At 39.5% G+C, this 13,065-nt stretch overlaps 4 protein-coding genes across 5 annotated transcripts in view; 3 read left to right on the top strand and 1 right to left on the bottom strand.

The window, feature by feature from the left end:
• The window catches only part of LOC121086882 (DNA-directed RNA polymerase II subunit RPB1-like), a 527,323-nt gene that overhangs the window by 420,157 nt on the left and 94,101 nt on the right, over positions 1 to 13,065 (top strand). The gene's annotated exons all lie outside the window — the stretch shown is intronic.
• The window catches only part of LOC121086932 (translation initiation factor IF-2-like), a 533,674-nt gene that overhangs the window by 433,740 nt on the left and 86,869 nt on the right, over positions 1 to 13,065 (top strand). The gene's annotated exons all lie outside the window — the stretch shown is intronic.
• Positions 1 to 13,065, top strand: part of LOC121086877 — a 503,078-nt gene that overhangs the window by 411,884 nt on the left and 78,129 nt on the right. The window lies entirely within an intron of this gene.
• The window catches only part of WNT7A (Wnt family member 7A), a 40,543-nt gene continuing 31,839 nt past the window's right edge, over positions 4,362 to 13,065 (bottom strand). Inside the window, exon 4 of the mRNA XM_040591293.1 lies at positions 4,362 to 8,719. Within this exon, the coding sequence (XP_040447227.1) occupies positions 8,240 to 8,719 (480 nt within the window). The 3' untranslated portion in view covers positions 4,362 to 8,239. The remainder of the gene's footprint in view (positions 8,720 to 13,065) is intronic.

Here is a 13,065-nt window from a genome sequence, read left to right as displayed (position 1 = left end):
AAAAATTCCTCAGCCCCTCACCATTGTCTTTCTCAAGGAGGAAGCGCAGCTAGGATGTGCTGAGGCACTGACAGTTTGCCAGCTTCCTTTTAGGCTTTGATTGATTTTGCACTTTCATCCAAGCTGGTCTGGCCTAAATAAACACAATATATATTCTGGGATGGATTTTTCTTTACTGTTTAATCTGAATTCAGCTCATGTGGCTTGCAACTAAAGATGGGCAAGCGTCAAAATATTCTGACAGGTACCCAAGCTGAGTACAAAAGGAGAGACAGAAGCAGATAAACTGCCTTTCGAACTTCTGAGAAAGGCTTTATTCCATTTATTTATTTTTTTTAAGCTTCTATTCTAACTCATGATTTGTACTTAGTTGGGACAACTCATTGACCCGAGTGAGTCACCTCACATCCCCCTCTCTTGGTGTCAGGAAATACGACGTGGTTTAGCACTGTCCTATTAAACACTTTCCGTTAGAATACTTGCTAACTTTTTTATATGCTTTTGTGATGAAGCATCACAGCAACTTGCCCCCTGCTTTGTGGAGACCCTCAGACTTTGCACTGAGTTTCAGCTTGCCAGAGGCTATTTGTTCACTCTGAGGAGCTGCTGTCCACATCTTCTGACTTAAAAAGCCTCCTCTCCGCTACCTCCTTTGCCTCACATCGTTGTTAATCATTTGACTTAAGGAGACAAAACATGAGACCAGGTTTCTATGATTTCCCTGATGCATGACTCATACTTAATGTGGAGACTATATTAATTACTGTGTGCTTAGCATTTAATGAGGTTGAGAAGGAGTCTCCTCACTTCAGCTATGCAGAGCACGCGGTGAAACTATTACATGCAGCGAATACATTTCCATAACACTTACATTTGGATATGTATTTTATAAAAGGAGGCAAAGCAGTCATTGCTTGAGTTCCTTAAAACAGGATGGCAAAAGCTGGGAAATCTGGGCCATAGTCCTAATTCTTTCACAGACCTCCTTTGTGCCCACTGGCCAACCCTCGTGTGCTTTGTGCCTCCTGATTTCCTGTCTGTTTGTGGGGATAATAGTGGCTGACTGAGGCCAGGCTCAGCACAGAGCATTTGTACAACTTGACACCACAGCATTATAGAAGGCCAAAAGGAATTATCCTGATTTTTTTTTAATATATCAAAAAAAAATTTTCTTTGTGATAAAGTATGTATCTTCATCCTGTGTGATGGCATTATGGTCTAACACTACTACCTGCACTGTATCTCCTCTGTCCTTCGTTAACTTCTTTCTCAACTTGCCAGGTATTTAATATCCTCTTTAGTTTAAAACAGTTCAGATCAAATTTTAATCATTTCAAAAATAAGCTATTTTTGTGCACAGATGTGATGCCCACGGTGTATATTTCCATGAACCCATGTGCAAAAGAAGAGTTGCTTGGAAAGAAATTAAGAAACAGCTCACAAAACAGGTTTCTCGCTGATTCAAGGGTTTGGATGTTTGGATTTAGCTTGAGCCAAATGAAATAGTCCTAGGAGCTGTGTAACAACTAGGCAGGCTTATCTTTGGCTAAAATCTGTCCATTTAGCCAAGCCTTTTCTGTGTTTCCTGGTAGACGCAGTAGTGTACCTTCCATGCATTGAGTTTTTCAGGAGTTTTCCTCCTTTTCTTTGGAAAGGGCTTCACCCTAGCTGTAATAGGCCATAGTTTCTGCATCTTTCAGGTTTCTTTATCTGTTCCTAGTTAGACCCGTTCTTGTCTGACAAACTGCTTTTCTCTAACCATGTGAAAAAGCAGTTTGATGGAGTTTGGTAGAAATTGCTTTTCTTCAAGATGCTGTTGCCATCACTTGGAGAATCAGTATGCTCCAGAGCTGAGAATGAGTCAAAGTATGTGACAGTAAAATATAACCCTTGGGACAATACCAGAGACCTGTCAAATGGATTTTGATTTCATTTATTTTGTAAGCTCTATGTGTCCAAAAAATACTTGGGGGTGGGAGTGTTGTCATCAAAATGCTAAGGGTGTTGTGGTGTTTATGGCCTCTTACTGTATAAATAATAAAAGGATTTCAGGATAAAAAGAGAAATGGCATAAAGGATCCAGGAGGCAATCTGCCAAAGTAATTTGTAAGATATCAATAGTTAAAGCAGTGTTTGCTGACATCGTGTGAGTGAAGCAAACTCAATAACATTGAGAGAATAAGAAAAACTAGTAACTGGGAAAAGGTTGTGAACAGCAAGGAAATGTGATTAACTGATAATGTTAAGCACTATCTGTGGTAGAGTTCATGTGAAGTCCCATTTAAATTCATGAGTCTGCCTGATGAAGAAAAAACAAAATAGACAGCACTATGTCTTCACAGGTTTTTGCTACGATTTCTTATGCAAGTCTAGCTGATTAAAGAACACCTTGTCTAGTCCACCCCCTCTAACTTTGTTTTTAAAAAACATCAGTACAGTTTTCTCAACAATATTGAAAAGGTGAGTTAGGTGGACGCAGTGCATTAGATGACTGGAGTAATTCTGTATTTCTTATACTGGTCTGAAAAATTAAAGGTAAGCTGTGAGAGGATGAATGTTTTTTTTCGTGTTGAGCATCCTCCTCCTGTACTGTATTGTAGCCCCACATACAGACCAAAAATAAGACAAGAGAGCCATCAGCGACTGGGAATGGATCAGAGAGCTTATTAACACTCCATAGAAAGTTAAAACTCCAAGCGTTTAGAAAGAATAAAACAAGCAGCATATACATGCTGCAGACAGGCATGCCGGTGAAAATGGGAAAGCAAAGCACTGCAATAACAAAGTTATACATAATGTCTTGTTCCCAAGATAAACCTCTTTGCATTCTTACAAATCAGAGGTGCACAGTTTTCTGTGCTGGTAGTACTGGGTTCGTGGTGTACTGCTAGTGAATTGTTTGTACTGGCGACCATAAAATCAGCTGTGGATCTGGTATGAGTTATACAACATTTGTTTTGGGAGTGTAGGGAAAGGATGAAATCTAGCATAGGAAGCACAGAAACTAGAGTTAAATTTTCTGTGCTGGGAGAGTTTGGCTGTGTGTTAATAATCATAGGTAAGTGGTGCAATTTTGATACCATCCTCTTTACCTCATTTTTGGGTTTTTTTTGTGCACAAACAGTTCTGGAAACATTTCCCTAAGGTAAATATAATCTCACCTTCTCCCAGAGATATCAAGACTCTTTACAAAGCAAGCATTTTTCCTAGCAAGGGCGTGATGCAGTAACTTTGCTAACAAAAATACAAGATCAAGGTAAGGAATGATATGAACCTGAGAGCACCAGTAGTAAATACACTGTGCTACACTTAAAAGTGAGGCTTCTCCAGGACTTCTTTCTGACCTCTCAATTGCAAATTACATGATATGTGCTATTGATGACTCCATTAATATGTAATAACAACAAAATGGAAATATCAGTAAATTCATAAAACTCCAAAGCATCAAAAGAAGCCTTTAAGGTTTTACAGCATCACATCAGGGCAAGAGAATCACAAATTTGTGGTATCTTTCTTCAAATACCTGGAGCCTTTCAGATCTAAATACATCACTTCATCATTTTGACTTAATCATATGTTATTAATTGTTTGTTTCCAGAGGAAGGATTCCTTTAATTTTTGTTGAGGATTAAAATGCCCACCATTGAGGAATTACTGGTGTGATTTTGACCAGAACATGAATTGGGTTAGCAAATTAGGTCACTTACTATGGTAAGAACTCTCCAAGATAATGATGAATTAAGGGGAAATGTTTTGGAATCTAGACGAGCTTCATCATCGAAAGTTCTGCTGCGTGTATAAAATTCTTGTACTTGGTTCAATTGTGGACAGTTTTGGAACATTCAAGCCTGACTCAGACTGTACCACTGTTGGTTGGCAGCAACAGGCCAGCTCTGGCCAGCACTGTCTGGGTCTGTCAGTCACCGAGACTGCAGTTGGGTCCTACCAACAACAGAGCTGGAGAACTTGTTCTGTTGACTTCTTGGGGTTACAAGCTGGGGGCAGGGGGCTGTACTCATTAATACATTAATTTTGGACACTCGGTGCGTATTTCCTGATATCTACTATAATGATAAATGTAAAAATGTCAGAAATACTTATGCTGTATCTCAATTTCGATATGTGCACACTGACAGCAGCCTGCAACGTTTCTGTACTCAACAAATTGATTTTTAAGTGTGGTCAGTTAAAAACAGTTTTGTAATCCACAGGATAGTTCATTAAGAGCCTTGTGCAATATCATATGTGTCCATTATTTTCCTTTTCTAAGCCACTATGTACCCTTACAATGACTTTACCAAATGAGCCACTTAAGATTTCATTTTAAGGATCTTTTCAGTTTAATTATCGCTGTTGAAAGACATATCTCCATTAGGTTTATGCATACATGGCAAAGAAAACTTAATCATTGACTGATTCATGTTTTATGTAGGTACTCCGAGTATTCAAGCTAATTTTATTGACGTTAGTTGTCCTTTTACAAAGGCCGAGAGGTAAAATCCTTAAAATTTCTTAGGAATCCCAAGGCAGAACTGCTTCATTTCCATGAATTGGGGTTCTGCTTTCAATTGAAGAAGTGAGATTTCATAAATAATAGCTTCCCAACTTGCAGTTATGCTTGTTCTCTTATGCTTCCTGCTCCTCTTACCCTACCTGCTTCTTGAATGTATGTTTTCTTTAAAACTCTCAGCTACGTTATTAATGTGGACAGCAATCCAGCGCTTCCCTCGGTTAGTGGAGATGAAAAGATGTATTTTCTTTTGAGAGCTGTATTGTTCTGCACTTGTGTACATTTCACTCCCATTGTGTGGTTCTTCACCAAGTAAAAACAGAGCTCTTCTATCCCTGAGGACAAAGAACAAACTGTTGTCGGGGGGAGGAATATCTACAAAATCGTAAATCTTTCTCCTTCTCCTGTTTATTCTTCATGCCATTCAAGCCCATTTAACGAATGACCAATTAACTCCAGACTCATGGCAGATTCTGATGGGCCAGATTTTTGCTATCTAAGATGACACAGCCAGATTTCCACATACTTTCCAGCTGAATGCAGCGTTTGGTTTTCCTTGTGCTTTGATTGATAGTTCCCAAACTATTATTCCAGTTATAAAACAAATTGACGTTCTAATTAATGCACAGATTATCAGCAATATGGTAAAATATAGGGAAAATGTGTACCACATTCATTTCATTGTGCATCCAGTTCTTTATTATTGTGAGTAAAACTGTTTAAAGATATTTGTCCTTCAGTCAGTAATCTGCTAGCTGTACATTGCACATCACTGCATACTGAAAAATACAGGAAGCAGGAGGTTTATAGATTACTTTTCTATAGTAGAAACATGCTGCAAAATTAATAATTTGTAAAATAATCAGTGAAGAAAACACACTTTTGACTATGATATGGTAACTGCTAAGTAAAAAAAAAAAAAAAAAAAAAAAGAACAAACTGGAGGTGGGGTGAGGTGGAGATTCCGATATTAAATGTTAGGGCTGAACAGTGTTGTAACTAATATCCATAGCATATGTACTTGCATTTTATGTCTTATCAATTCTTGATGTGTAGAATTTAGAACTAAAATCAGTGACTCAATTACTCCCCCGAAATTGCTTTTATATTGCTTTATATTGACAAGTCATAAGTTTGAAAGTAAATTATGTTAATAATTTTAGTTTGGCATCCCATGCTGGTGTATGAATTGTATAAAAATTCTGTTTTGTGTTAAGTGGCATGTCTGCAAAGAAGCTGTATATTTAACTCTAATTATACATTGCTAGGATCAGGTACTGCATGGGCTTGTGTTCTTAAATAAATAATTTATTTACAAGAAGTGAGTTTAAAGAAACCCACCGTGACTCCTCCAGACAAGTTCTAAAAGGTTAGGTTGTTATAGTGAAACTTTGCAACATCTTTTGTGATACTTCTGTTTACTTTCTCAAAAAACTTTCTCTGTTTTCGCAGTCTTGGGTGGGAGTTTTGACTCAGAAAGATCAAGGTACACAAGATGCACTTGTATCTTCTGCTCCTTGTAATACTTGCTGTTATCAAGGGGGCTGTTGCCTTTAATGATGCCTTTCTTAGCTGCATGAAAGGTACAACATAGTGTAGCCTGGAAGTAGGGAAGGATCTGGTCTGTCCTAGACAGAACATGCAATATAGTACTGGGCCATATTTCTTACCCAATGAAAAACAACATTAAAATTAGATTTTTTTTTTTACCAGTCACCAATGAGTCAAGCAGAACTATTCCAAAAACGGGGGAATGTTTACCATTCAAATATCTGAAGAACTTAGTGATAAAAAGGAAATACTGTAAAGGGAACACCAAATGGCTTATCTGGGCTCTGAAAAACAAGGGAGTAGTCTTTAAATTTGCCTAGTTTTTCTGGATTTTTGAGCTCTGGCCTTTGGGGGGCAAAGAATAGTGTAAATGCCAAAAAGAGTTGGACAAAAAGTAAGCTTTGTATCCTATCTATGAGAATCAGACGATGTGTGTCATGCTAGTTTTTACAGTCATAGTCTACAGTCTTCCACTGATTAAAATCAAATTTGACAGTAACACAATATAGAGGTTTAACTGACAGCACACACAGCACATTTGCTAGTCATAACGCCACAGTTTAATGACTGACGCATGTGGGAAGCTAATTCGGATTTTTTTTTCTTGAATGGGATAAATGAGCATCCAGTTAATACCAATCATGAATTCAAGCCATGTGACAGAATTGATGCTACATACCCTGTTCTTGTTTTGCATATTCTGCAAATTAAGCTGCAGGAAAAGAGCCAGTTTGTACACACATCCGGAGAGAAAGTTCATTCTGCTTTCTGACACATCCACCAATTGCAGCTGAATATATCCAGCTTGCTGCTGTTGTGTCCACAAACTAATTACCCTTTCTCTGTTAAATAGCCTAAAAATTACAAATTGTATGCCTGTTTTGAGAAAAAGTACAGGTTGAACAAGCAGACGTAGTATAAATAAAATATTTATATAAAAATAGTCTCTTACAAAATATACTCTCTTATCCTATGGTTGATTTTTTCCAAAAGATGGAAGTTTGTCTGGATTTTCTTATTCTTAGACATATTCCAAACAGGATTTTATTAATGTTTCTTTCTTTAATTGAAAAAAAAAAAAACAAAAACAAAAAAAAAAAACCACAAACAAAAACTGGCAAAGATTCGCAACCCCTACCACTTGACTTTTGTTCCAGACAACTAGCAGCAAACAGGAGAAAACAAACAAACAAACAAAAAAACAACCCAAAAACAACAGTGTGTGTTTTTGTATGTACATATATATAAAGATGCCAGCTTTTGTACTTAAACATCTAGTACTGTAGAAGATATCCTGCAAGTCCAACTAATAGAAATACCCTAGTTAAGAATAATATACACAGCTCCAGTTTTTCCTTGCTGTTTCTACAAAATTATTCCACAAAGAAAGCCAGCTATCTACTTTAATTGCAGAATAGGTTCAAAAATGTTGGTAGAGTTCTTTTTAATTAAATAAATTAATATTAGTTTTATCTGAATAAATTGTTAAATATTGCTATTATTATGCCCAAGTGTCCCAAATCCCTGTGCTAAAATCTGCAGCACACACACACACACGAAAAAGGCAGATAAAGCAGTGTCTACAGAAACCTTCAACAGTTCTACTCGCTGTAGCAAATGGTACAAAGTGGAAGGATGGGCAAGACCAGCAGAAGCTTTTCACAAGTGTAGAAGCCTAAATCGGTGTCATCCACACACTCATGTGGGCGATTCACAATGAGGCACTGTCCATCCCATCCTGTGCAAAGCCCTTTTTTAAAGATTCCTCCCCTACACCTCCCTGCCCCTTATACACTGAAGTTTTTTTACCATCTTTTTTTCCAAACCAAGAGTTAGCTGCCACGCTCAGAGGTTTTTCCCTGGTGGGTGTCTCTTCACAAAGCAGTCAATGCTTCTTGCTCTAGAGGGGCAGATTAAATGAGATGATATTTTTCTCTGTTTTGTGTGTCAGGTGGCTCAGGGTGGGGTTTGTTTGTTTTTGTTTCTTGGCTGACTTTCATAAGAGTCTGAAATGTGTATCCACATAAGCAATGAGACATGAGAAGAAAAAGAGAGGGCTCCATTCATCAGCATTTCTTCTGGGAGAGCAGGTCTTTCCTACAGTCTTGTGTAGGTACGTTGAGTGCATGTGCAAATGTATTCATGGCCAGGGACATGCCAGCCTGCCCAGCCACGTACTCACTTACAGGTATATACTTCTGTTCTTTCACTGCATGTGTTACATTTAACATAGCAGCACCAATGAAATTTGCAGTTGCACTGCCACACTCTCGAGTACTGGTGTGTATTGTAACCGCGACCACAGCACATCAGATCGCAGCCATTGGACTGCTGCGCTGTCTTGTTGCACATCCTTCCCTGCGTTCCCACGCTGCCGGTGACAGGGTCCTCTTCACAATAATTGGGAGATTTTTCTATGTACACTAAATCTGTATCCATGGGTTTGCGATAGGAAAGTGGCTTCTTTATTTTGAGGAAGGTTGGACGCTTGTTGCGACTTGCCCTCACTGGTTCAACTTGAACAGCTTCGTTGTATTTGTCCTTGAGGATGTAGCCCAGCTCCCGGAATTTAGGCAGAGTTGTCCAGCATGTTTTAGTGGTACAGGATCCTGAGACCCCATGGCACTTGCACTCTAACTTCATGTTTTCTTCCAAAATCTGTATTTGGAAGAACAAAGAAAGATGCATTAATACAAGCCAGAGTCTCTGCAAAATAACTGCAGTTATTTGATGCATATGGAATGACAGTCAAGGGTGGCCTTGCTCTCCAGCATGAGTTGCCACCAGGCACAGGCCGTGCTCCCACCAAAGCTGTGGGTTTTGCCTGTACAGTGACACCGTTGTCCCAGTTAGCAAATGCTCAGCAGTGTCAGCTGAGTTCTGCCTCCAAAGCTGATTCCCCATTTGCACTTGGAAGCAGGGAAGATAACTGTCTAATTTCACAGCCCATGGACCAAAGGTAAAATGGGACCCTCCCTAACCACAGCTTTTCTTCACTTTCATTTGCAATGGGATTGTACAGTGCTTCAGATTTGTCTGTCACAATTTTTGGCATATGGCAGTGAAATTAGAAACTGGCATAAAATCACACCTTTACATGAAATACCACATGCAGAGTGCTTTGAAAGTTTAACAATAGGTACAAGAACTTGATTTTTGTAAACAGAGGTTCAAAACCAAACTGCATTTCAGTTCTTGCACCTGAAAATGACATAAGCTGGTGCAAGATATGAACAAGCAGATAAACTCTGTCAATGCTTATCCTCCTCTTGGTCTCATGTTAATCATCAGTGTAGAGCAGATGATCATTTATTCAACATCTGTTCTAAATGTTGCAAGTTAATACTCTAGTCTGGAAATTTAAGTATTATTTTAATATACCATAGTCAAGTTCTTTGCACTTTCTAGAGGGTTGGAAATATTTTTCCTCCTTTCACATGGATAATGGAGCATGCAAAATGCCCCAGCTACCTTGCAAGAACACTAGGTCTGTCTTAGAGCATAAAGGGTTAGAGTGAAAATGAGGAATTGGTTTCATGTTTTGTTATCAATTGTTGTTTAAAACTTTCTACCTTCTTAATACTGTGCAAGTGTCTCAAACACCTCAACATCACGGCTTGCTCCATCCTGTCTCATGTCCTCTTCTTTGTAGGTATCTCTCGTGCTTATGCCTGAGTTGTTACTACTTTCCATTTGAAGATAAGCTTCATCTTCTTATCTACCTTCATATTCCTTGAAACTTTATCCTTATATCTTTTCCCTCCTGCAGCTTGTTTACCAACCCAGTCTTTGCCAAATAAAACTGGAGACCAGCTTAGTCCCTACTGTCTGTCCTGAGACCTATAACTGACTTCACTTAGCAGCTACATTGAGTTCATGCTAGAAAATATACCTAATTCCAGCAATTAATTCCCCACTGGCCTTTGCTCGAAAGAGACCATAATAATTTTGATGATTAAATTCTGCCTAACCTGACATACTAGCAGTGGAAAGCCCAGTCAGAGAGATTATCTGGGTTCAAGGAGCGGCCACAAAATTTTTCCCCTGAGAAACCCCAGATGATCCATGCAGCTCTGAATCTGGGCAGCCTAGAAGGCTGGAGGGAGGTCAGTGATACGGAAAATCGAATTAACCCTTTGTTATGATCCCCATCTTCAGATGTGGACATGTGGAAAGCTGACCATGCAGATACGGTCGCTGGCTGCTGCTGAAGGTGGCAGCCTACATTGCACGACCCACATCCAGCTCGAAGGCTAGGCATGTCATGCTGGGACTTCCAGTCTAAGATCCCAGCATAAACTGGGGCTGGCAAGAAAAAAGAGCACATCTTAAGTTGTGCAGCCAGCAGATACTAAGTAGTGCACTAACACTGGTGAGCATAGCTCCATCCTGTCCTTGGCAGCCTTAGAACAAGTAATTTAAAGGCTGCACGTATTAGCTCATTATTCTCATACCTGTTGGTCTTGAGGCTGTTCCCGTGTCACCTAGGCACAGTAATTGCTGTTGCCTAATCTTAGGGTAGCTTGCAGCTGCTTCTTTACTCATTGTTGTTCCTCTGCCTCTTTTCAATGAAGACTGGAATTTCACAGGCATTAAAATAGCTGTATTTTTATTTCAGTCTATGAGTGAAGTGTCAGCCCGTGTGGTCTGAAGACAGGATTGAAACCCCTGGGAAGCACAGGTTCGAGATCTTGACAGACGTGAACTTAGCGTATATTAGGTCAGGTGTTCTGCTACTGTTTTTAAATTAGTTGTTCATGCAAACTGTCGAATGACTGCCCTAAACCTCAGGTGTGAGAAACTTTTAAATTCAGATCTACATCTTAACTTGCAGTTCTGCTCAGGCTTTGGCTTACATTTTGCATTATCTTGTTATCTTGAGTTTCTCTCTCAGCCACTGCATACTTCTTTTATTGCTCACTCATTCATAAGGTAGTACACATAGAAGATAGATGAGGAGACAGAAAAGGAGTTCTAGCACAGAAACCGGAAAAATAACATAAATTCTTTCAGCCTCATTTGTACCTTTTCAAAAGCTCTCTTTTTTTAATTTGAAACTAGCCAGGGATACATTTCTCAGCCCTAATTCGATCACTACTCTTGTTCATGTGGCTGGCCTTGTATCCTGGTACAATGTTCAAACTTGCAACAAAATATTTCTAACTCACCTGCCATCAGGATCAGCCAAATTGACTTGAAACATTAATACAAAATACATCATGTGTCATCTATCCAGGTAGGGCTTTTTTCCTGAAGTGTAGTTAAATAGCTTAAATTGCTTTTTGGTTTATTTCATTAATATCCCATTTACAGCCAGCAATCTCTGAGAGAATGAGTAGTTCCATTGGAAAGAGCTGAGCAAGCATCTGGAGCAGTTCAGCAACCAGGCAGCCTTGTGTCACGTGTTGGTCTCCTGCTCCGGGTGACATGATGCCAACCAGAACAAGCTTCTGCTTTTCTGGTCTCAGCTAAGGTTGGGCACGAGCGGTTAGGATAAAAAAAAAGTCTGGTTTTGTCTGAATACGAGAAGATTGAGCAATACTAGTTGAGCCCAGGTGCTAGGGGTCCTTCTTAGATGACCAAAAATGCTTGGAGGTGTATGGGAGGAGGCAGGATGAGAAAGTGTTTTGTCTTTTAATGCTATGCCACATCTATTGTTCTCTCTCTCTTTTTTGGGGGGATTAGGGGTTTTTTGTTTGCATATATATACATATATATATAAGTTCCTAAGATCTGCTGGCTAGCCTTCCCTTTTCTCTATGCACTTGGTGGGGGTGAGTTTCCAATACGCTGTGCCAAAATGGCTCCAACACATCTGCCTAATTTAGGTTCCCTGTACTCTGCAATTTCACTTTCCCTTCCAGTCCTGCCTTTTCTAACCCTCTCTACCTTTGGCTCACAAACCCTTTTGTTGGTTCTGTTCTTATGTGTATATCCTCCTCACTGGTGCTGCCTTTCAATCCGGTGTTTTGCAAATTCAGCCAGAGGTGAATTGACACTACAGCCTTTAGAAAATAGGCTACATGTAACGTGAACCATCTATCCTCAGCAAAAGTAAAAGCCTGCAATGGTGATTTGATAGTTTTATTGTACTGTGATATCAGGTGCTTGGCCTATTTGTTTTGCATTAAAATATGTGGACAGTGGTATTTTAATACCTTTACATTATTCTAGTAGCCTCTGATAAATCAGTGCCTTTATAAATTCAAGATTGGAGTTGAAAAGAGAAGGAAGAAAATAAAATAGGGGATTCTTTGGGTAGGGACAAGAGGCCTCGGTCTTTCCCTTTGTTTCCATTAGCCAAAAGAAGCTCTCTACCCCTTAAAAACTTGGTCTGTGTTAAAAACAGAAAGTGTTCTTCACTTTTCAAGATCAGAGTTTGTTTCTTTGAAAGTATTAGCCAGCAGGTCACACTTTTTACATTAGATTAAAACTTTATATATATTATAGGCTGACTTTTCCTAAAACATAAGAGTCTGAAGGGCACAAAATGTAAATCCTAGATCCTCTGTTTCTTACCAAATGACCATACCCAACTCCGTCAGCCATGGAAAGTAAATCTGTATGCACCAGTGAATGCTCTGAACTGGATTAAATGCGAACAAAGAGCTGTAGTTCTTTTAGCTTTGTCCACTTTTTCTTTGAGCTCCTACAGTAAACTGTCAGTACTTGTTTTACTCTCTCCCCCTTGCCATTAGCCTCTGGGAAATAGTTTGTGTGAAGAGAACTTGCGCTGGCGCTCTCTATTGATGTTATCTTCAGATATAGTAGCTTTGGGCACTGCCATTAGGAACTTAACATGTTTTTTCTTCACCTCCAGTTTTGCAGAGAATGCATAGGGTGCGTCATGTGAGGGTGGCAAGCTGTAGCTCTGGAGAACCCTGCAGCCCAGGAGCTGCATGGGCTGGTACCAGCACCATGGTCCTGCAGTGGGCAGGGTGGCTGGGGGCTGGCTGAACCAATGGTCCTGCTTTTCACTGAAAACAGCAGAAAGTGCTGGCTGG

Source organism: Falco naumanni, chromosome 4 (assembly GCF_017639655.2).
Source record: "Falco naumanni isolate bFalNau1 chromosome 4, bFalNau1.pat, whole genome shotgun sequence".
In the NCBI taxonomy this organism is placed as follows: domain Eukaryota; kingdom Metazoa; phylum Chordata; class Aves; order Falconiformes; family Falconidae; genus Falco; species Falco naumanni.
This window is presented reverse-complemented; position numbering and strand designations above follow the sequence as displayed.